The sequence below is a fragment of the Crinia signifera genome, chromosome 3 (genome assembly GCF_055691185.1).
Source record: "Crinia signifera chromosome 3, ASM5569118v1, whole genome shotgun sequence".
In the NCBI taxonomy this organism is placed as follows: domain Eukaryota; kingdom Metazoa; phylum Chordata; class Amphibia; order Anura; family Myobatrachidae; genus Crinia; species Crinia signifera.
In genome coordinates, this window is record NC_139219.1 from 244,771,901 (window position 1) to 244,795,080 (window position 23,180).

The 23,180-nt window shown below is 45.3% G+C and overlaps 1 protein-coding gene across 1 annotated transcript in view; it reads left to right on the top strand.

Moving 5' to 3' along the window:
* Nucleotides 1–219: 219 nt before the first annotated feature.
* Nucleotides 220–23,180, top strand: part of LOC146064363 (complement C3-like) — a 32,407-nt gene continuing 9,446 nt past the window's right edge. Inside the window, exons 1-9 of the mRNA XM_083177785.1 lie at nucleotides 220–313; nucleotides 2,591–2,741; nucleotides 8,532–8,695; nucleotides 10,312–10,470; nucleotides 10,928–10,987; nucleotides 15,321–15,411; nucleotides 16,808–16,859; nucleotides 18,716–18,803; nucleotides 21,458–21,547. Of these exons, the coding sequence (XP_083033911.1) occupies nucleotides 278–313; nucleotides 2,591–2,741; nucleotides 8,532–8,695; nucleotides 10,312–10,470; nucleotides 10,928–10,987; nucleotides 15,321–15,411; nucleotides 16,808–16,859; nucleotides 18,716–18,803; nucleotides 21,458–21,547 (891 nt within the window). The 5' untranslated portion in view covers nucleotides 220–277. The remainder of the gene's footprint in view (nucleotides 314–2,590; nucleotides 2,742–8,531; nucleotides 8,696–10,311; nucleotides 10,471–10,927; nucleotides 10,988–15,320; nucleotides 15,412–16,807; nucleotides 16,860–18,715; nucleotides 18,804–21,457; nucleotides 21,548–23,180) is intronic.

The window sequence follows — 23,180 nt, forward strand, 5'->3', positions numbered from 1 at the left end:
ACAATGGTGTGACCACTGCCTTACTGTACTCTGCCTCTGTCCAGCCCACCCTTCCTCCATCCCACAGCCCAGGCACATGTGAGTGCCAAGCTTATGCCACTCTAGTATTAGTGTCACCGGTCTCTCTGCATCAGCCCCTGTGTTATACAGTCCCGGCAATCTCATACCTCCATCTGTTACTGGTAAATGTATGTTCTCTGCTTTTGTTGCACAGGGCGGTATAACAAAGGGAGCTGTTGAGTTGGACTCTACTCTCACAGCCTTCGTCCTCATCGCTATGCTGGAAAGTGAGGAACTCTGCGGCCACATTGCTGTAAGTATCTGGACTAGTTCTCACCGGAACAATGGATTATACCATTCAAGGGACACTTCTTGTACGTCTCTTATGTTTCCACCTTCTCTGTTAGTACTGCAGTAGGCGGTGGGTGTTGAAAGCCTGGTCCATCAGAAAGAATAAGTGTAGCATCAAGAATACACATCGACAATGTAGCACGATGCCTCAGTGTAGACCCATGAGCCAAAACATTATGATCACTGCCATATGAAATGTATAACATTAACTCTCTTGTAAATTAGAACATGACAAGATCAGGGATATATTCAGAGTTGTAACTAGGCTTTCTGGTGCCCTGTGCCAGATAGAGAATTGCCCCCCCATCCTTTTTTAGAATTTTATTATAGAACATATTTAATTATACTGTCATTCCCGGGGTTCACACTCATAACCTGTTAGATTCCAGTCAAATTCCTCACTCATTAAGCATTTTGAAATGTAATGAAGAACAGTGTGACTGAGTGACAGAGAGCTCTCAAGTTAAGTTCATAAATGTTGTTATAGGTATTCGTGACAAGAAGGGGTACATTTACTAAAGGTCCTAGACATAAACAGAGTTGATGTTTCCCATAACAATCAATCAGATTCTGTTCAACATTTTCTAAGATGCAATAGAGAAATGATAATCAGAATCTGATTGGTTTCTATGGGCAATATAATCTCTTTTCATGTTTAGAACTACATTTACCCTAAAGGGGGAAATTCACTAAGAATACGAATAAGATGTTTCGTATTCTTAATACCAATGAATACGACTGCATACGGCTGTTTTAGCCATATTCTATTTCGTGTTACGGAGGATAATTTACAAAGCAGTCAAATACGTAATCCCCAATGGCGTATTCATTCGTATTGATAAATTAATTAAAAAAAATGGCGTGGGGTCCCCCCCACAGCCATAACCAGCACCAGGCTCAAAGAGCCGGGACTGGTTTTAAAAAATGAGGAAACCAACGAAATAGGGCGCTGGCTTTTTAAAACCAGCCCCAGGCTCCAGGGTCTGGTCTGGTTCCCAAAATACGGGGGACAAAATGAATAGGGGTCCCCCGTATTTTAAGAACCAGCCCCAGGGCCAACCAGCCAGCAGGGTAATGCCACAGCCGGGGGAGACTTTTTATACAAGTCTCCCCGGCCAAAGCATTCATCCCTACCGACCAGTCAGCCTGGGCAGGAATCCTGGGGGAGTGGGGACCCCCCCCCCCCCAATGAAGGGATCCCCCCTCCAGAACTTACCTGCCCAGGGTGAAGCCTGGTGCTGTCCCCGGTACCCCTGGGCTGTGAGAACCGGGCTGATCTTTGTGTAAAAAATAGAATGATAAACCATTGTCTAATACCGTGGAACTATGAGTCCCAGCAAGCCTCCCCCGCATGCTGGGACTTGGAGAACCACAAGTCCCAGCATGCAGGGCATTAAACTTGTAGTTCCACAGTAATTGAAATAGTTAAAAAAACACACACTGAAACACAAGAAAAATAAAGCTTTATTACATCCAAAGCCCACACATACTGATACACACATACTGATACCTTGAGCCAGTAGTTAGGTCCCCGGGTCCGGTGTCCTGATATCCCAGGGGTCCGGTGGAGGGACCCCTGCCCAGGCTGACTGGTCAGTAGGGATGAATGCTTTGGCCCGGGGGACTTGCCTGGTGCTCGTTACGGCCGTAGGGGGGACCCCACGCCGTTTTTTAAAATTTATTTATTTTTATATTTATTTTACACTGAAGCCTGCACGGATCTGACTGATCGGTGCAGGCTAAAGCCAAATACGCCAGGAAATTGAGGTCTATTTTCCTTGCATATTTGGCCGGCAATTATCGCTTAGTAAATTAGTACTCACCATTCTTTTGAATGGTGATTCCTATTCGTATTTCCCAATGGCGTATACATTCGTATTTGTAAATACAAATACGAATGTGCCATCAATACGAATACGAATTGGAGTATTTTTGGGATAGTAAATCCCAAAAATACAAATGTGTAAATAATAGGTGTATTTCTGTATACGAATAGCTGTATACGAATTAGCTTAGTAAATTTCCCCCAAAGAGTCATGTATATATCTGGGAGGTGCCAATGAATTTCCTCACACATCAACATGAAAACGTGAAAAAGGAAAACAATAACAAAAAATGCTACAAAAAATATTTTCAATCTGAATGTCGTCTTCTGTGCGCTACAAACCTTTACTGAAAGACTTGCAAATTCTGTTATTATAATAAACACTAAAATTAACAATTATTTTTTTTACCCCAGAATCTAGGTGGAAGTATTGACAGAGCAATATCCTATCTAAATAGCCAATATACATCTCTGAACAAACCGTATTCGATTGCGATCACTTCATATGCACTGGCCAGAGCTGGAAAGCTGAAGGACACAGGGAAGCTGCTGTCTGCATCTACAGGTATAGTAATGGCACCTGCAGTACCGTACATCACACATAGGATGCAGGGAAGCTGCTGTCTGCATCTACAGGTATAGTAATGGCACCTGCAGTACCATACATTATACAGAGGGTGCAGGGAAGCTGCTGTTTGCATCTACAGGTATAGTAATGGCACCTGCAGTACTGTACATCACACATAGGGCGCAAAAAAGCTGCTGTCTGCATCTACAGGTATAGTAATGGCACCTGCAGTACCGTACATCACACATAGGGCGAAGAGAAGCTGATGTCTGCATCTACAGGTATAGTAATGGCACCTTCAGTACCGTACATCACACATAGGACGAAGAGAAGCTGATGTCTGCATCTACAGGTATAGCAATGGCACCTGCAGTACCGTACATCACACATAGGGCGCAAAAAAGCTGCTGTCTGCATCTACAGGTATAGTAATGGCACCTGCAGTACCGTACATCACACATAGGGCGCAGAGAAGCTGCTGTCTGCATCTACAGGTATAGTAATGGCACCTGCAGTACCGTACATCACACATAGGGCGCAGGGAAGCTGCTGTCTGCAAATACAGGTATAGTAATGGCACCTGCAATACCATACATCACACATAGGGCACAGGGAAGTTGCAGTCTGTATCTACAGGTATAGTAATGGCACCTGCAGTACTGCAGTACATGGGACCTTATTAGGGTCCGTTTGTTAGTGCATATGCGTTTCCACGGTGGCAATGTTTAGCGCATTTCTGCGCATGTGCAGATGCTGGGTGTGTGCGCCCACAGCAAACAAACTGTTCACTGAGTGCATGCCCCCAACCTTGCAACCTTGATGTCTGCATGTACAGTAATAGCAGTGGCACCTGCAGCACTGTACATGACACATAAGGGGTTATTGTGATTAGATCAGTCTCCGTTTTGCACGGGGACCCAATGTTTTTCATTGGCGCATGTGCAGATGCAGGGTGCAATCGGGTATGGCGAACTACATGTTTTCTGTCACACTCACACCTAGTAGTGTGGGCGGGGGGAGGGGGGGTAACGCTGCACGTTTCAAGGGAAATCCAGCGATGATGCCGGGTGCCGGACGCGTTCCCGACAGTCGGGATCCCAACAGTAATTTACCCGACGTCGGGATCCCGACTGTCAAAACGCCGACAGCCGTGTGCCCAACGGCCACCAGCTATTCTCCCTCGTGGGGGTCCACGACCCCCATAGAGGGAGAATAGAATAGGTGGCCACCGTGCCCGCAGCGTGGCGAGCACAGCGTGGCGAGTCCGGCCAGTCGGGATCCTGACGTCAGGCTACTGACTGTCGGGACCCCGACTGTCGGAACCCTATACTACACTCATGATGCCGGTGCGGGGGGGGGGGGGGCAGCTGACGTCAGCGCATGTCAGCTGCTCGTCTGCTTCCTGCACAGGGCGCTTACAGATCAAAGACACGATAGAGGTGTCTCTGATCTGCGTGCGCTGGATAAATCGTTTAACGGCCGCCAACTATCGAATGATTTCACCCTCCACATCCAATGCTGCGAATGGATGGATATGCCCCCGCCACGGTCCGCACCCCCCCGCAACTTTGTGATTGGATGTTTTGCATAAACATCCATTTGCAGGGTAGCCAGTGGCGTAACTAAGTTTTGGGCGCCCCCGCCGCCGCCCCGTCAAGCACCCCTAATCCCCCGCCGCCCATGCAAACCCCCCCCCCCCCCCAATCCCCTGCAGCCTTACCTATCGCGCTGGTCCCGGCGGCTCCGTTCTTCTTCTGCTGAGGACCACCACAAAATGGCCACCCCCATACAGCAGACAGTTTCAGAGAACTGTGTGCTATATGGGGGCGGCCATTTTGTGGTGGTCCTCAGCAGAAGAACGGAGCCGCCGGGACCAGCGAGATAGGTAAGTCTGCGGGGGATTGGGGGGGTGTAACTATAGCACCGCAGCCCCCGGCGCCCCCACATGCACAGCGCCCCCCGGCGGTGGCGGGGGTTGCGGTGCTATAGTTACGCCGCTGAGGGTAGCGTACAAGGGCCGATGGTCAGCGACCATCGAATGATTTGGAAAGTGCACGCATAGAGTACACTCTATGGTATCTTAGCTTTGCGTGCTCCCTGTACACCCGCGTCACTGTCTACTCTCCATGGGAACGCTCAGCATTTTCCATGAAATCCTAAGCATTACCATGGGTGCAGCCCGCCGCTGTCGGCCGCACCGCTAGGTGTGAACAGGATGGTGAACACGCCACGGACCAGAGCAACTGGAATCAGGCCCAGTCTTTGAAGATTCTGATAACTATAGGCTGTACTACGGTAACGGCCAATTTGATTTTTCTATTTGATTTATGAAACTGTGGCTGGGATGTAATAGCAGAGGATTTTATGCCGTTTTTGTGAAATGTCTGACGCACAAAGTAGGAATCTATCAGCTACGGATAAGAGCTAATGGTAAAAAAGTTGGATGCAGATGTTTGCAACATGTCAAACATAAAGTCCCACATGGGGCCTGATTCAGCTTGGATCGCACAGAATAAGCACCTTGCAGCAGCTTATCATATGTGATCCTTAAGCAATGCAAATGCAGGAGAAGTTGCATACCATCCTCCTCCCTGCATACCACCATCCTCCCTGCATACCACCCTGCCTGCATACCACCCCCTGCCTGCATGCTACCCCCCACCTGTATACCATCCTACTCCCTGCATACCACCCTCCTCCCTGCATACCACCATCCTCCCTGCATACCACCCTGCCTGCATACCATCCTCCTCCCTGCATACCACCCTCCTCTCTGCATACCACCCTGCCTGCATACCACCCTCCTCCCTGCATACCACCATCCTCCCTGCATACCATCCTACTCCCTGCATACCATCCTCCTCCCTGCATACCACCCTCCTCCCTGCATACCACCTCGCCTGCATGCTACCCCCCCTGTATACCAGCCTCTACCTACATACCACCCCCTGCCTGCATACCACACCTGCCTGCATGCTACCTCCCCCTGTATACCACCATCTACCTACATACTACCCTCCTCCCTGCATACCACCCTCCCTGCATACCGCCCTCCTGCCTGCATACCACCCTCCTCCCTGCATACCACCCTCCTCCCTGCATACCACCCTGCCTGCATACCACCCCCTGCCTGCATACCACCCTCCTCCCTACATACCACCCTGCCTGCATACCACCCTCCTCCCTGCATACCACCTTGCCTGCATGCTACCTCCCCCTGTATACCACCCTCTACCTACATACTACCCTCCTCCCTGCATACCACCCTCCCTGCATACCACCCTCCTGCCTGCATACCACCCTCCTCCCTGCATACCACCCTGCCTGCATACCACCCCCTCCCTGCATACCACCCTCCCTGCATACCGCCCTCCTGCCTGCATACCACCTCCTCCCTGCATATCACCTCCTGCCTGCACACCACCTCTACCTGCATACCACACCTGCCTGCATGCTACCTCCCCCTGTATACCACCCTCTACCTACATACTACCCTCCTCCCTGCATACCACCCTCCCTGCATACCACCCTCCTGTCTGCATACCACCCTCCTCCCTGCATATCACCTCCTGCCTGCACACCACCTCTACCTGCATACCACACCTGCCTGCATGCTACCTCCCCCTTGCATGCATACCACCCCAGCCAGCATGTAACCTCCCCCTGCATACCACCCTCTATGTGCATACCACCCTCTGCCTCCATACCACCCTCCTCCCTGCATACCACCTTCTGCCTGCATACCACCTCCTGCCTGCATACCACCCCCTGCCTGCATACCACACCTGCCTGCATGCTACCTCCCCCTGTATATCACCCTCTACCTACATACTACCCTCCTCCCTGCATAACACTGTCCCTGCATACCGCCCTCCTGCCTGCATACCACCCTCCTCCCATTATACCACCCTCCTCCTGCATACCACCCTCCTCCCTGCATACCACCTTGCCTGCATGCTACCTCCCACTGTATACCACCCTCTACCTACATACCACCCTCTACCTACATACCACCCTCTACCTACAAAACACCCTCCTCCCTGCATATCACCTCCTGCCTGCACACCACCTCTACCTGCATACCACACCTGTCTGCATGCTACCTCCCCCTTGCATGCATACCACCCCTGCCAGCATGTAACCTCCCCCTGCATACCACCCTCTATGTGCATACCACTCTCTGCCTCCATACCACCCTCCTCCCTGCGTACCACCTCCTGCCTGCATACCACCCCCTGCCTGCAGGGCAGCCGAGAAAAATTCCGGGCCCCGGTAAAAAATTTGGGGCGTGGCCTAAGTGTGGGCACCTCCCGCACTTAGGCCACGCCCCCAAAATGTTTTAAGGGTGAAAGAAAACTCTAAAAACTGTAATCTCAGCAGCAGCACACATGCACAGCACATGCTGTAGAAGTGTGTGCTGCTGTTGCTACCCGGGAGGGATGGAGGGGGAAGGGAGGGGTCAGACCAGGGCCCCTGCGGGGCCCCCCAAGCAAGCCTGGGCCCAGGTAATTTGTACCCGCTCCCCCCCTCTCTCGGCTGCCCTGCCTGCCTGCATACCACACCTGCCTGCATGCTACCTCCCCCTGTATACCACCCTGCACCTGCACACCCCCACCTGCCAGCATAGTAACTCCCCCTGTATACCACCCTGTACCTGCACACCACCCCCTGCCTGCACACCACCCCCTGCCTGCATAGTACCTCCCCCTGTATACCACCCTGTACCTGCACACCACCCCCTGCCGGCACACCACCCCCTGCATGCATAGTACCTCCCCCTGTATACCACCCTGTACCTGCACACCACCCCCTGCCTGCATACCACACCTGCCGGCATGCTACCTCCCCCTGTATACCACCCTGTACCTGCACACCACCCCCTGCCTGCATAGTACCTCCCCCTGTATACCACCCTGTACCTGCACACCGCCCCCTGCCTGCACACCACCCCTTGCCTGCATAGTACCTCCCCCTGTATACCACCCTGTACCTGCACACCACCCCCTGCCTGCATACCACACCTGCCGGCATGCTACCTCCCCCTGTATACCACCCTGTACCTGCACACCACCCCCTGCCTGCATAGTACCTCCCCCTGTATACCACCCTGTACCTGCACACCACCCCCTGCCTGCATAGTACCTCCCCCTGTATACCACCCTGTACCTGCACACCACCCCCTGCCTGCACACCACCCCTTGCCTGCATAGTACCTCTCCCTGTATACCACCCTGTACCTGCACACCACCCCCTGCCTGCATACCGCACCTGCCTGCAATCAGCCTAAGTAAGTCTAACCTTACATGAGCTAGCAGTCACAGTCCGCCTTGCGAGGCAAAGTAAACTGTGCTTCATGGCGCAGTCACAAGCCCAGCAACTCCTGGAAAATGGGGGAAACATGATGGGCCCTGCGCACGTACAGAATGCCACCATATTTAGAGTTATTTTGTTCAAAATCAATTATGCGCACACACAATTACAGCACATTTGTAACAAATAAACATTGTAAAAATTCTTGCTAACCTTAAAACCGAAAAATATTTTTTGATCTCTAAAAATAACCCATGGACTGTACATATTGTTCCACATTAAATGCGTCTTATGTACATCGCTAGGCCACTCAGATGAACAAGCTGCTTCTGTTGATTAAAATATTATACAGCATGCCTATATTCTGTAATCTGCATAAAGAATGTTCTGCTACAGTGTTTCTCAGCCAAACAGTGTAACATTATTTGTAATGTACGGATTGTGTATTTGTATTTCTGACCTGAAATCTCTTTCTAGGTAACAATCGCTGGATAGAGCCAAGCTCCCACTACTTATCCCTGGAGGCTACATCCTATGCAATCCTCGCACTTCTCAAGCTCAATAAGTTTGAGCAGTGTGGCCCGGCAGTTAAATGGATCACAGAGCAGCAATTCCGTGGAGAAGTTTGGGGATCAACACAAGTATGTACTGTGACTCCTCCATTAACTCAGTGACAACTTGTACAAATGTAAACAGTTCAACTGGGTATGATGAGCATCAATTGATCCACTAAGAAACGTATTTATTTACTAATGGTTATTTATATAGCGCACACATAGGACCTCATTCTGGTTAACAAGCAGCGCTGTAAAGGTCCCAGCGCTGTGAGTCTTATTAAGCCCGCCCACCACCCGCATTGCCGCCCACCCCCCCCTTCGCAGGGCAAATTCGCCTGCACGGCTTCGAATGGATGTTTTGCATAAACATCCATTTGCAGCCTATAGGGCGACACCCACATCAAATGTTATAGCCTCTGAGTCCAGCGGTAATGCAGGATGCTGGCCCGAAACTCAGAGGTTTTTGTTAAAGTTTTTGCCCCTTTAACAGAAACCTCTGAGTTCAGCTGGCATCTCGCACACCTCGCACACTACTACATTTGCCCGATAAAGTGGTGGAGATAAATGATCGTACAATCTGCTGCTAACTGCCAGGTTACAGGCTGGGTTTGAAAAATGAAAAATTGGGTAATGAATATCGCTCGTGCTTCACTGACGTATAGTGGGTCAGAGTTATGGCTAGATTAAACAATTAGTTTTTTATTTCAATATGAAAAATAATAATAACAATAACATGTACAGTGTGCATAAATGGCAGCATACAAATACACAATAAAAGCCTTGAGTAATATGAGCTGCAATTTGAAGATGAATACCACAACTCAATCAGACTGGGTCAGGGCATGAAGACAAGCAATTATTGTCCCGGTCTAATATCCAGCTCAGGGGATGTCCAGGCAGACTTATATCCGTGAATGCTCAACTGTATAATAGGCAAGGTGTCGACAATGTAGTTCTAGTAGTCTGCAATCCCTCGCTGTATGTAAGCAGATGGTACCTGGTAGAGTCCCCACTAAAGTGCCGGTCCGGCTGGATTGAACAAAGTCCTGGATGTTTCAAACAGGATCCTGGGTGCAGAATAATAAAGTAGCAAGCTTGGTCAAGGCAAACGGTGGCAGGCTCAACTTCTATGAGTATATATATATATATATATATATATATATATATATATTATATCGGCATATATTATTGTTTTCTGGTTGAGCCAGTGTTTTATTTGTGGGGGCCAATGTGGTTGTTCCTGTGGGGGGGGGGGGGTCCAAGTATGATTTTTCTTTTTTTTTTTTACCTGCTGGTGCATATGTGTTTGTATTTTCCTACGGGGCCAGTCCTTATATATTTTGGTGCACAACCGTGCACCAGGGACGGGCGGTGTAACGGCGTTAGCATAAAGTTGCAGACGTAACTGCAGCAAAAGTTGCAAGAAAGGCAGCAACTGCTTAAAATCCTACCCTATAAGTCGGGATCCTGCCCCCTTTCACAGACCCCATCCCCTAAGCAGACTCCACCCCCATTAGGGCTGCTTCCATAAATTTCCCAGGCTGGATTTCCATCCCAATCCGCCCCTTTATGTAATGTTTACATAAAGCATAATAGCAGTAGTAGCAGCAATAATAATAATAATAATAATAATAATAATAATAATAAACAGTGGTTATCAATTAGGTAAAACCTATAACTTGTCTACATCTTTGTTCTAGGCTACTATTATGGTGTTCCAGGCGCTTGCCCAGTATCAGATAGATGCCCCACCTCTCAAAGATTTGAATATGGATGTCTCCTTTAAGCTCCCTGGGAGATCACAAGGTACAACTCTTCGCATCAATCTTCAAAATGCCTTGGAGGCACGTTCGGACCAGGTGAGAAATATTTATCTGTTTTATTTATTACTAGTTATATAGCACACACATATTCTGCAGCGCTTTACAGAGAATAGTTGAACATTCACATCAGTCCCTTACAATCTATATTCCCTACCACATGTACACACACATTCATTCTAGCATTCATTTTGTTGGGAACCAATTAGCCTATCAGTATATTTTTGGATTGTGGAAGGAAACCGGAGTACCCGAGGGAAACCCACGAAAGCACAGGGAGATTATACAAACTCCGTGCAGTTAGAGTCATGGTGGGGATAGAACCCATGACCTCAGTGCTGTGAGGCTGTAATGCTAACCATTACACCGTCCATGTGGCGAATTGTTGTGTGTGGGTGGGAACATTTCTGCAATTTACTCACAGAGGAGAATGTGACACTGGGAACTTGTTGGAAATGTTGTCATGGTTTAACTGGAGCAATGTGTCTCTTTACAGACTAAAATAAATCAAGACTTTGTGGTCACTGCAAAGGGGAAGGGACAAGGCACTTTGAGGGTAAGTGTAGTTTAAAGTTTATAACCAACTTATCTACGTGTTATAAATTGCATACTGTTGATGTAATGGATAAGAAGCAAAATAAAAAATAAAAAGAAGTAGATCCAATGGTAAGTCCCAGCACAAGTCCCGGCAGGTGGACTAAGCTTGGCAACTACAAGAGTAAAGTCTGCATAAAAACCCAACACATTGGGTTGCGCTCAGGGAAAATAAAATTGATTCTGCAGTTCTGAGTTAGGTTTTTGTTTTTTTGTGCATGAGTCCAGAATTTTCGCTATATAAAAAAGGCTTTGGATAGCCTTTACCATGCCACAAGCAGGGCCGCCATCAGGGGGGTACCCTGGGGACAACAGTCCCAGCGCCTACTGCTCTGAACACAGGGAAGGGCTTGGGCACATCTCCCAGAAACAGCCATCAGCCGCTCAGTGGCGTAACTATAAAGTTTGCTCCCCCCCCACCCAAAAAGTTTCTGGCACCCCCTCATGGCAATTTTGTAAAACAGACAGGGCTTTTCCTAGACAACTTGGCACCCAGTATGCACAGTTTAAAAATGTGACCCCCCCCCCCACACACACACACACACACCTATGGCATTGATGTTCCAAAAATGGTGTGTAGCCTTGCTTCAAGGGGTGTATCCTTGCAGGAAAATAAAACTTTACCCCAGTGTTGCAACCTTGCATGCCCAGAATTTTGGCCGCCACAGGGAATTTTTTTTTCTTGTTTCCTGCCCCTTACATTTTGTTGTCATTTTCCTGCTTATGGAAATGCCCCTTACACATTTTTCCACACACCATAATGCCCCTCAAACATTATACCACATATTGTAATGCCCATTAAGTCTACATCATTCTGCCTTGCATACTGCATTATCATAGGTAATTTATTTATTTATTTACAGTTTCTTATATAGCGCAGCAGATTCCGTTGCGCTTTACAATAGTAGACAGTGATAAGACAAACTGGGCAACAACAGACAGACTTGGAGGTAGGAGGGCCCTGCTGCAAGCTTACAATCTATAGGGATATAGGGGGGAAACACAAGGACAGGCACCAGTAATAGCATAGCAGTTACAAGTCCAGAAGGGAAGCTATATAATACATAAGTGCCTCGGAGGGTTATGCATGTAGAACTTAAATATGACAGGCTTGCCTGAAGAGGTGAGTTTTCAGGGAACGCTTGACAGTTTGGAGACTGGTGGAGAGTCTTAATGTGCGTGGAAGGGCATTCCATAGGATGGGAGCAGCCCGATGAAAGTCCTGTAATAGTGAATGGGAGCTAGTGATCCGTGCAGAAGAGAGACGCAGATCTTGTGTAGAGCGTAGTGGTCGAGATGGGAGATATTTTGTGATAAGTGCAGAGATATATGCTGGTGCAGTATGGTTAATAGCTTTTTATGCAAGTAGAAGCGTTTTATATTGAATACGGTAAAATACAGGCAACCAATGGAGGGACTGGCAGAGCAGATCAGCAGACGATGAACGTCTTGCAAGGAAGATCAGCCTAGCAGCAGCATTTAAAATTGATTGCAGTGGTGAGAGTCTGTTCTTGGGAAGACCAGTTAGGAGACTATTGCAATAATCAATGCGGGATATAATGAGTGCATGGATAAGAGATTTGGTAGTGTCTTGTGTGAGATAGGGTCGTATTTTGGATATGTTTTTTAGATGCATGTAACATGATTTGGAGACAGATTGAATGTGGGGAAGAAAGGACAGTTCAGAGTCGAGGATGACCCCTAAGCAACGAGTTTGTGGGGTAGGGTAGATTATCGAGTTGTCAACAGCGATGGAGATATCAGGATGGTAACTGTTCTTAGTTGGCGGGAATATAAGTAATTCCGTTTTGGAAATATTGAGTTTGAGTTGGCGACAAGACATCCAAGATGAGATGGCAGGTAATTGTGCAATTGTATTAAGAATTAAAGTGAGTTAGAATGTATTAGTGGCTGGGATGGTATGTAACCTCTTACCATTTGTTTATCCTAGTTTTATTGCTAGTAGGAGAGGGGCACTGGCTGGATGGGGTCTCAATAAATTAATTTAGAAACCGCTTTTAGTATTTGTGGATACCAGGCTGACCACAGCCTGGCTGACCATTGAAAGCTGACTATTGATATTTGTCAGATTTTAAAGTAGGAAGATTTGTAAGTAGGGAGAAAATAGTTACATAGCTCAAGCCTGGAATTAGCCTGGACTTAAACTGGACAGAACCTGACAATCAACTTGGTATCTTGGTAACAAAGCGACACAGAAAGAAAACAACAGCAACTCAGAAAACCAAGGGACTGCTTTGAGTGAGCTCACTTCATCCTCACAACATACTTCTCCTGGCTGTTTTATCTGGCTATTCATCCGTGATATCACCATCTCTACAACTGCTAAAACTTTGAATATCACTCTTTATGCTTGTGTGTGCACTGTCTGTTTTGAAAATGCACAGCTGTAACTTTAATGCCTCCACCTGTCCTGCTCTTCCATTGATAGTGATGTCCCCCCAACATTTTATTCTTGGTCCTCTTCTTCTCTATCTCTATACGTCCGCCTGGGTGAGCTTATTTGCTCACTCAACTTCCACTCTCACCTCTATGCTGATAATACTGAAATCTACCGCTCCTTTCCTGATCTCTCTCCCTCTATCCTCACTCCTATCTCCAACTGTCTCTCTGCTGAAATCTACCGCTCCTCTGCTGATCTCTCTCCCTCTATCCTCACTCATATCTCCTACTGTCTCTCTGCTGTCGACTCTTGGATGACCCAGCGCTTTTTTAGATTTAAAATATCAAATACTAAGCTGACCTCTTCCCACCCTCCTGCATAAAACCTGACCATCTCTCATCCTAACCTGTTTATGCTCACTTCTTCCCCTTCTGTGTCACCCCTGTCTGTCTAACCCTCCCCTTTAGAATGTAAGCTCTCACGAGCAGGGCCCTCTCTCCTCATGTGCCTTTCTTAGAATATATAAACCACTGCCACCCTGATGATAGCTTCAGTGTCCTGTCCCCTGATGCAACTCTCCATATTTACCATGTACTTGTCATAAACTGTCTTGTACTGTAATTCGGTATGTGTTTTTGCTCATAACTATGCACTGTAAAGTGCTGCGGAGTTTGTGTGCGCTATATAAAAACCTGGGAAATGAGCAAGAAACTCCCCCTGGCAATGTGCATGTATAACCCCATGGCAATAAGCAAAAAACTCCCCCTGGGCAATGGGCATGTAATTCCCCTGGGCAACGAGCATGTAACTCCCTCTGGGCCACGAGCATGTATCTCCCCTTGGCAAGGTGCATGCATTCCCTATGACAACTAAAATGCAAATCTCCCTGGCAATGAGCATTTAATTACCCCTTTTGCAAGGAGCATTATTGCCTATTGCATATTAAGCGTTATGTGGCTTAATATGTAATAGGCATTACGTTGTGTTGCATAATATGTAATGGGCATTGTGTTGCGTGACAATATGTAATGGGCATTATGGTGTGTGGCATAATATGTTTGGGCATTATGGTGGGTGGCATATTATGTAATGGGCATTGTGTTGTGTGACAATATGTAATGGGCATTATGGTGTGTGGCATAATATGTTTGGGCATTATGGTGGGTGGCATAATATGTAATGGGCATAATAGTGTGTTGTTGTATAATATGTTTGGCGTACTTCTAAAAAAAATGGGTGGGATTTAATAGGATGAGAGTTTCAGAAAGTGAGAGATTTGGTGAGAAATCTCCAGTTTTTTTAAAGCGGCAATCATTTACACTTCAAAATCAAACTGGTTTAGCAGTGTAAATGATTGCCGCTTTAAAAAAAATGAAGATTTCTTACCAAATCTCTCACTTTCTGAATCTCTCATCCTATTAAATCTCACCCATAATGTTGTATGTACACAGTGTCACCTAGAGCACCCCATCCCCGCTGTCATTTAGTGTTTTTTTGTAGAAATTCAAATTGATGGCACCGTCCTTGAGGCGCCAAATAAGTGGGTGCAGCCAAAATATCTAAATCAAATATTTTGGGTAACAATAGTTGGGGTAAAGGCTGCCGATTTTGTCAGTCCTAAGCCCCACAATTTCTGATGGCAGGCCCGGCCACAAGGATTTCTGACGGTTATTAGTCATAATAACCCTGCGGGTTAATTGAATACCCTCCAAAGTGGGCAAAATAACATGATTTTTTTATATTTTTAATAATATATTTCTTAATATTATTCCAAACAACATAGAAAAATTGTACATCTTGCAGAATGTTTAAACACGCAGACACCCCAGTTTTTTTAGTCTGCTAACTATGCACTAATAATTATTAATCACTGATGATGTTTTTCTTTCCCCAGGTGACATCGGTGTATTACGCCATTGAGACAGAAAAGGAGAAGAAATGTAATAACTTTGATCTCACTGTGACAATTAAAGATGAACCTTTCGGTGAGTATGTGTCTTCAGTGGCGTCACTAGGGGTGGTGTCACCTGGTGTAGGAACTCATGGTGTTACCCCCCCCCCCCCCAACTTTCTGGAAGACGGAGATGGAATGCTTGTGTGCACCGGAGGTGTGCCGGAAATTGGGGTTGTGGCCTATCAGGAGGGGGCGTGGCATGTACCATGATTGTATTGTGTACCTCCACATTTTAGCAAACTATGTAATACCCATTACACATGCCCTAATGCCAATTACACATTATGCCGCACACTGTGATGCCAGTTACACATTACACCGTAATGCCCATTACGCCCCATACCATGATGCCCATTACATCGCACAATGTGATGTCCATTAAACATATGCCCCCACAGTGCCAGAGACACATATGCCCCACAGAGCCAGAATTTCCCAATTTCCCACCAGCAACTCACCATTGTTGCTGTCTCCATCTGCTGCTGCTGGGGGGGAGGGGGAGCGCAGTGCATGCCCCTCCTGCCCACACCCCAGTCCGGTGTCCCCCTGGCCTGTTGTCCTGTGTCTCCTGCCGCTGCGCCGCTTCAGAGGGGAGGGGAGCGCTCAGCGCAGGGCGCATATCTCCTTCACCCTCACTGTTTCTATGAGTCTTTCCCTGTCAGCCAATCATATCTCATGGGCTGGCTCTTGATTGGCTGCCGGCCTGCAAGCTCTGACTGGCTCATGGTCCCGCAGCCAATCAGGAGCCGGCCTGCAAGCTCTGATTAGACATAGTGAAGGGGAAGGACTAGGAGATATGCGCCCTGTGCTGAGCGCTCTCCTCTCCTCTCCTCCCCTCTGAAGCAGCGGCGGCGGATAGTGAGGAAAGGAGAGATGCACAATGTGCTGTTTTCTCTCCCCTGTGCATGGAATCGGCGGCGGATTGCGGCAACGCGGCTGATGTTGGTGTCACCCCACTAACTGGTGACACCTGGTGCGGGCTGCACCCCCCGCACCTGCCTAGTGATGCCACTGTGTTTCCTGACAACTGGGATTCCCAGCAGCGTCTGCTGTCTGTGGCATTTGTGATATCTAAAGCAATAACCATAAGACGCAGTGTTTTTGGATCACTTATGCTATCTGTACAGCACATTGTATATGTATTGTTTGGGTTGTATATCTTGTTTTGTAACCTTAATCCTTTAATGTGAATTCACTTCCTGAAGAAGGGGTATTAACGGTCATTATACCGACACCCATTGAGCAACAGTCAAAATTCTGACATTTATTGTGCCAACATGTTCAATTTACCGACATACAGTAGTCAAAATACCAACATTTGACATGCTGACATGTCAACATGCAGGAAATGAGACTGTAACAGACCCACAGTACAGTACTGTCCATCGGATTTATTCCGATCTCTAATGTACATCTTCCCTACACAGCTAAGGCTCCAGAAGGCACTAAATCAACGGTATCCATTAAAATCTGCACCAGGTAAGTCATACTATTTACTAGTTAAGCGGAATTCTACTATTACTACCCAGTGTATAGTTGTGTAGATTTAATATAATCCATATAATATAATTTTCAGCTAAATTCTGGTCCTAAGTGATCTGCTGTCCTGGGGATATGGGCCTTCGATAAGTACCGCTGGTGCACATTGGAGGCAGTTAATCAAGTTGGACCTAGCTTTTGCCCTGAAGCCCTTGGCTGGCTTTCCTCTGTCCTAATAGAATGGGAGAGCGCTACTGCGCATACTCCAAGATGGTTCCTCTGGGGATGCTTCATTCTACAACCAAGATGGCTGCCTGTTAGTACCGCACATGCATGGCACCATCTTGTTACTGTGTAGAGTGACATAGTGAGAGACAGATGTCCTATTAGCTCTTAGAGACCTGCCTCTTTTACCTGCATAACCTAGGCATCCTGCGCCACTACCCGCGTTCTGCGTGCAATCATTGGGCCAGATTCTCTAAGCTTCAAAAGTGATAAAATGGAGAGTGATAAACAGCCAGCCAATCAGCTCCTACCTGCCATGTCACAGGCAATGTTCCCTCTAATTTTACGAAGGCTGTGTGCGGCAAAATATTTTGTTTGTGCAACTTTGGAAGGAAATTTAAATTTTTGTGCGTCATATATATAACTGGAAAATGACGTTCAGCATTTGTGTTAACTTTACTTCAAAATGGTATTAAACATTTAAAACACAGCCCACAATGTAGTTAATGGGTGAAACACACATTAATTTAGTCCACAACTGCAAAAAGAGACCACTGCTGCTTTGTGCGCTCTGTTGTAATGTCTGTGCGCACGCTTGTCGAGTTGTGTGCGCGCGCACGTGCGCACAGCTTAGAGGGAACACTGGTCACAGGCTGTGTTTGAAAAATGTCAGGCAGGAGCTGATTGGCTGGCTGTTTATCACTCTCTAGTTTATCACTTTTGAAGCTTAGAGAATCTGGCCCATTGTCTGGTGAGCTGGTACAACCTCTGCCCTACCTGCTCTGCTTCATGCCTTTACTATTGTAACCACAGTGAGCAAGGCTGTACCTACAACACTCAAAATAGGGATTATATTTACTAATGGTCGATTTTGATCGATTTTAGATGGATTAAAATTGTTTTTCTATTATTTAGAAATGAAAGTAAAAAATAATCTGTTAGTAAATATTTGTTTTAGGCCTGGATGCCCAACATCGATAAAGATCTTTTTTTTTCTTTTTCTTTTTTTTGCAATCTGACATTGACTTAAATAGATCAAACTTGACTTTTAGTAAATGACCCCCTACTGGGTAAGTTACTGCACTGCTTCTCGGGTCAGGAACATTCTGCTGGTGTGTACATGACTATGCTATACCACACATTTCCAACACTGGTATTTTACTGTTCTGTCCCCCCGCTTGCATCCTGCTCTGATTGCCAGATCTTGGTGGACACTTTACCATTCCCAGTCGGCATCTGCGTGGTAGGCTACACTATTTGAATTTTCAACTGTGCTGCAGCCCCTCCTCTGGAGCCACCACTGACGGTTACTATGTGTGCATAGGTATAAGCAGTCTGAGTCACACATGCGCACATAAGCTGAGCTGCGGACACCACGGGGAAATGTAATAGGATGAGAGATTCAGAAAGTGAAAGAATTTGGTAATAAATCTCCATTTTTTTTGTTAAAGCGGCGATCATTTACACTGCAAAACCAGTTTGATTTTGCAGTGTACATAATTACCGCTTTAAAAAAACCTGGAGATTTTATTACCACATTCTCTAACTTTCTGAATCTCTCATCCTATTAAATTTCACCCCACTTCTTTAATAATTTCCTTTGTTTTACAAACCTGTAACTTTTCTTGTAGATTCCTTAAAACTCAGGATGCCACCATGTCCATTATGGATATTTCAATGATGACCGGATTTGCTCCAGATATTAATGAGCTGAATAAGGTGAGTTACAAGGCCAGGAAACCACTGTATGACAGCATAAATGGATATGATGGTCTCATCAAATGGACTAAATAATAGCCAGCACAGCTGCCTGCTTTACCATGAGGCAGCATTAGGCAGCTGCCTAGGGGTCTCCAGAATCTGCGGGGCTACTCTGAGTCTCACTATTATAACATTAAGGATGACATACTTGTTAAAGTGAAGGCAATTGGCAGGTGTTGAATGTACTGTATAAATCACCACCTCCACACTTTCATCTGAGGTTCTGCATCTTGGTGTGTGGGTGGCGGTGGAAGGAGTCAGACGATGTTTTGCCTCTTGTGCCGAAAATCCTTGCACCGGCCCTGATGACCAGCTCCACAATTCTCTCACAAACCAGTCTAATCTGCTCCTTTCAAACTGTCCAAAGAGTTGTCTAGCCATATTGAGAGACATACAGATATAGGGTTCATGTAGAGACAATGGTCATTCTGGATTACAAATTGACACCACTATGACAAGATTCTTACATCCCCATGTAGTTGGTTTGTTCCATTGACATATTCTAGTTGGCCACATGTAGGCAAACTTAAGGGCCCCATACATCAGCAATTAATTGTGACAATTTTCAGATATGGATGATTGCCACAATAAATTTTAGATGTGTGGGCTCCCCCTTTTGGCAATCCCAATCGATTGCTTAATCAGGTTTTTAAACATGTTTAATAATCTGGTATTATCTGCAGATCTTTTTTATATATGTGGGCATTCCCAATTCGTCTTCTTCATCTATTTACATTATGAACAGCAATCGATTGGGGCAATTTCCAGATATGAAGATGCAATCTTTAGATGGAAAAATCTGCCGATCACTGAAATAAATCTGTAATGTGTGGGCAAAGTCAGATAGATTGTAAAATCCATTTATCTGGCCAAAAAATCCCTGTATCTGGAAATCCATAAATTGTGATTGCTGATGTATGGGGCCCATTAGTAGCTTGTAACTGTCCAACTTTGGTGATTTTTGTGGCATCTTATAAATAAATCATACTGATGATGGACATATTAAAAAAAAAATCATTAAACCACTATATTGTACAGTATTACATCTCATAAATATTACTTAGTTAATTAACATATTCTGCAAGGATGATATTTGTTCTCTATAGAAAAGCACAGTTTAGATCAGGCATATCCAAACTATGGCCCTCCAGCTGTTGTGAAACTACAAGTCCCATCATGCCTTGCCACAGTTTTGCTATTAGGGAATGCTAAAACTATGGCAAGGCATGCTGGGATATGTAGTTTCACAACAGCCGGAGGGACACAGTTTGGACATGTCTGGTGTGTTTCCTTTTGGCATAATACAGAACTAACCTGCCATGCTCAAAATGTCGTTTTCACCTGATCTGTTGATTCAGAATTTCCTTTGATGAGCAACAATGTACTGTAACTAAAATCATATAAACAAGATTAAAAAATGCTTAATGAAGTGCCTTATTGGTTTACTTGGACTATCAAAACCACCGAAGGATATGATGATAAGGAGGAAGAAGGAGAGGAAATGCGAAAAGTCCAGAAAAAATGAATCTTACACCCTCTGTGTCCCTTAGAATAGGGTGTATTAATAATAAAGAGTTTTTAATTTGTTTGTTTTACATACCCAGTCTTGTTTGTGAAAATGAAGAACAAGACTGGGTATGTAAAACAAACAAATTAAAAACTCTTTATTATTAATACACCCTATTCTAAGATTCATTTTTTCCGGACTTTTTGCATTTCCTCTACTTCTTCCTCCTTATCATCTTGTTTCTCCTTCGGTGGTTTTGATAGACCAAGTAAACCAATAAGGCACTTCATTAAGTATTTTTTATCTTGTTTATATGATTTTAGTTACGGTACATTGTTTAACCATTTAGATCCAGATCACCCCTGATGAAGTCCTAGTAGACGAAACGCGTATGGTTTTATCTGTGAGAATCCCATTGGGTCTTTGAGAAGTCCATTCTGGTGTTGGATCATTTGTTGGATTTATTATTTGAACTATATATAAAAACCTTTTTAAAAGAAAAAATGTTCATGTACTGATATTCAAATAAAAACAGTTTTTAATTTTTTATATCTTTCATAACGAAAAAGTGGTTAAAGTACAGTGCGCACTTCTATTCTTTTCTTCTATCTCCATTTCCGGTGCCTTAATTAACAGCAAGGTACTATAAAAGTGCTGCCCTAACGCCAGCGCGGAAAAAAGGTCACACCTCTCCTTTTTCGATATATATATATATATACATACATATATATAACAAGGTAAGTAGGTGCGGCACTCAGCTTTCTCATCCAAATAAGGAAATGACGACACGACACGTCGACTTAGTCCTGTCGTCATTTCCTTATTTGGATGAGAAAGCTGAGTGCCGCACCTACTTACCTTGTGGACATGCTTACCTGAAGCTGTGGGGCACCGGAAAAGCTTCCAGTGCAACGGGAGTGCCGGTCCACCTGGATCTCTCTCTCTCTCTCTCTCTCTCTCTCTCTCTCTCTCTCTCTATATCTATATATATATATATATATATATATATATATATATATATATATATATATATATATATATATATATATATATACAGTATATTATCAAGTGTTTTATTTAAAATGAGATTTCCCTTTATCTACAGCTTAAAAACAGAGTGGACAGATACTTCTCCAATTACGAGATTAACAAAGGAGAAAATGACAAAAGCACATTAATTCTGTACCTGGACAAGGTGAGATTACTTTCATTAAGAAATTACTATTCCCTGTATAATTCAGTTATTCTTGAATGTTTTTCTCTAAATATTGTGGCTTTTTAGAGAGATGGAGAAACATATAACTATGTACAGATATAGCTTTGCTCATCTATCCTGCCTATGGCCATCTGATTCGAATTCTATCCGCACTGCAGTGTGTCACAGCGTGGTGTAGCGTTGCATAACGTGTCAAGTGTGGCGTATGGCATTGCCGCTGAGTGTAATGCTTACTTTCATCCACCAGATGTCGCCTTTAAAAATCACCATTGCTCATGCATGAGGTCTCCAATGAAATACAGTACAGTATACAATATAGTCATAGAACTACTTTAGTTTACCGTATGTTAATGCTGTAATGTGCAGTATTATTTACAGATTATCACTGGGCTATATTATTGCTGAGTACAGATCATGTATACCAAGCTTAGCTCCGCAGGGGTGGGCATACATTTCACCACAAGACCCTGGGTAACAATGAGCTACCATGTAGCATAATTACAAAATGGCGATGGGGTTTGACTGAAAGATAATTCTAACAACTTGTGTATATATATATATATATATATATATATATATATATATATATATATATATATATATATATGTATATATATAGCAGGTGTGAGATACCGCACTCAATATACTCCTGGTTCAACTAGGCGGTGCTACCACTTTTAGAGGCAATTAAGTCCCAAATATAACAGTTTTGTAGAAGCAGGCACTCACCATAGGCAATTTTTCAGGGTTGAAGCAAAAAACTTTTATTCAGTCATAGCTGGAGTCGACGTTTCGATCCTCAACAGGGACCTTTGTCAAGACAGCAAGTATCCAAAGGACTGGAGGCACAAGGCAGTGTAACCAAACAGCTTCTCCACTGGCCATTTATAGCACACAGGTGCTGATTAGCAAACACTCCCTCTTCCTGCCACAACTCAATGCAGGAAGTGGCCAAAAGCACCATGTATATACAATTAGCCTGGTGTATTCAAATATGTGTCGCCAGATATAGTGGCGATTAGTGACTGTATATAATTGTGGCCGCATGTGTCTAAAAACACACTAGAAAAAAGCAAAATAAGCTAACAGCGCGATACCGGAAGTAGCGTGCGTTCCAGAGCCCTGGAACGCACGCCAATCACGGAAGTGACGCGCGCCTCTGGCGCTAAGAAGAAATCCAGGAAGCAAAAAACCAAAATAAGCTAACAGCGCGATACCGGAAGTAGCGTGCGTTCCAGAGCCCTGGAACGCATGCCAATCACGGAAGTTACGCGCGCCTCAGGCGCTATGGAACAATTGAGAAAGTGTCATGCGTTCCAGAGCCCTGGAGCGCACGCACGCGCGCCATTAGGCACTATGAAAGATATACACAGGAAGTGCCATGCGTTCCAAAGCGCTGGAACGCATGCACCAACACGAAAAACGGCAAAAATAACCAAAAGATGCCAATATGGGAATAATAACAAAACGTTATGCCTGCCAGAGCCCTGACAAGCAATCAACATAAAAATAGTTGGGCAAAATATGTTACTGGAATCTCTTCATAACAAACGGAGGTGTCATGCGTTCCAAAGTATTGGAACGCAAGACTGTCACTTTTTAACCATAATTA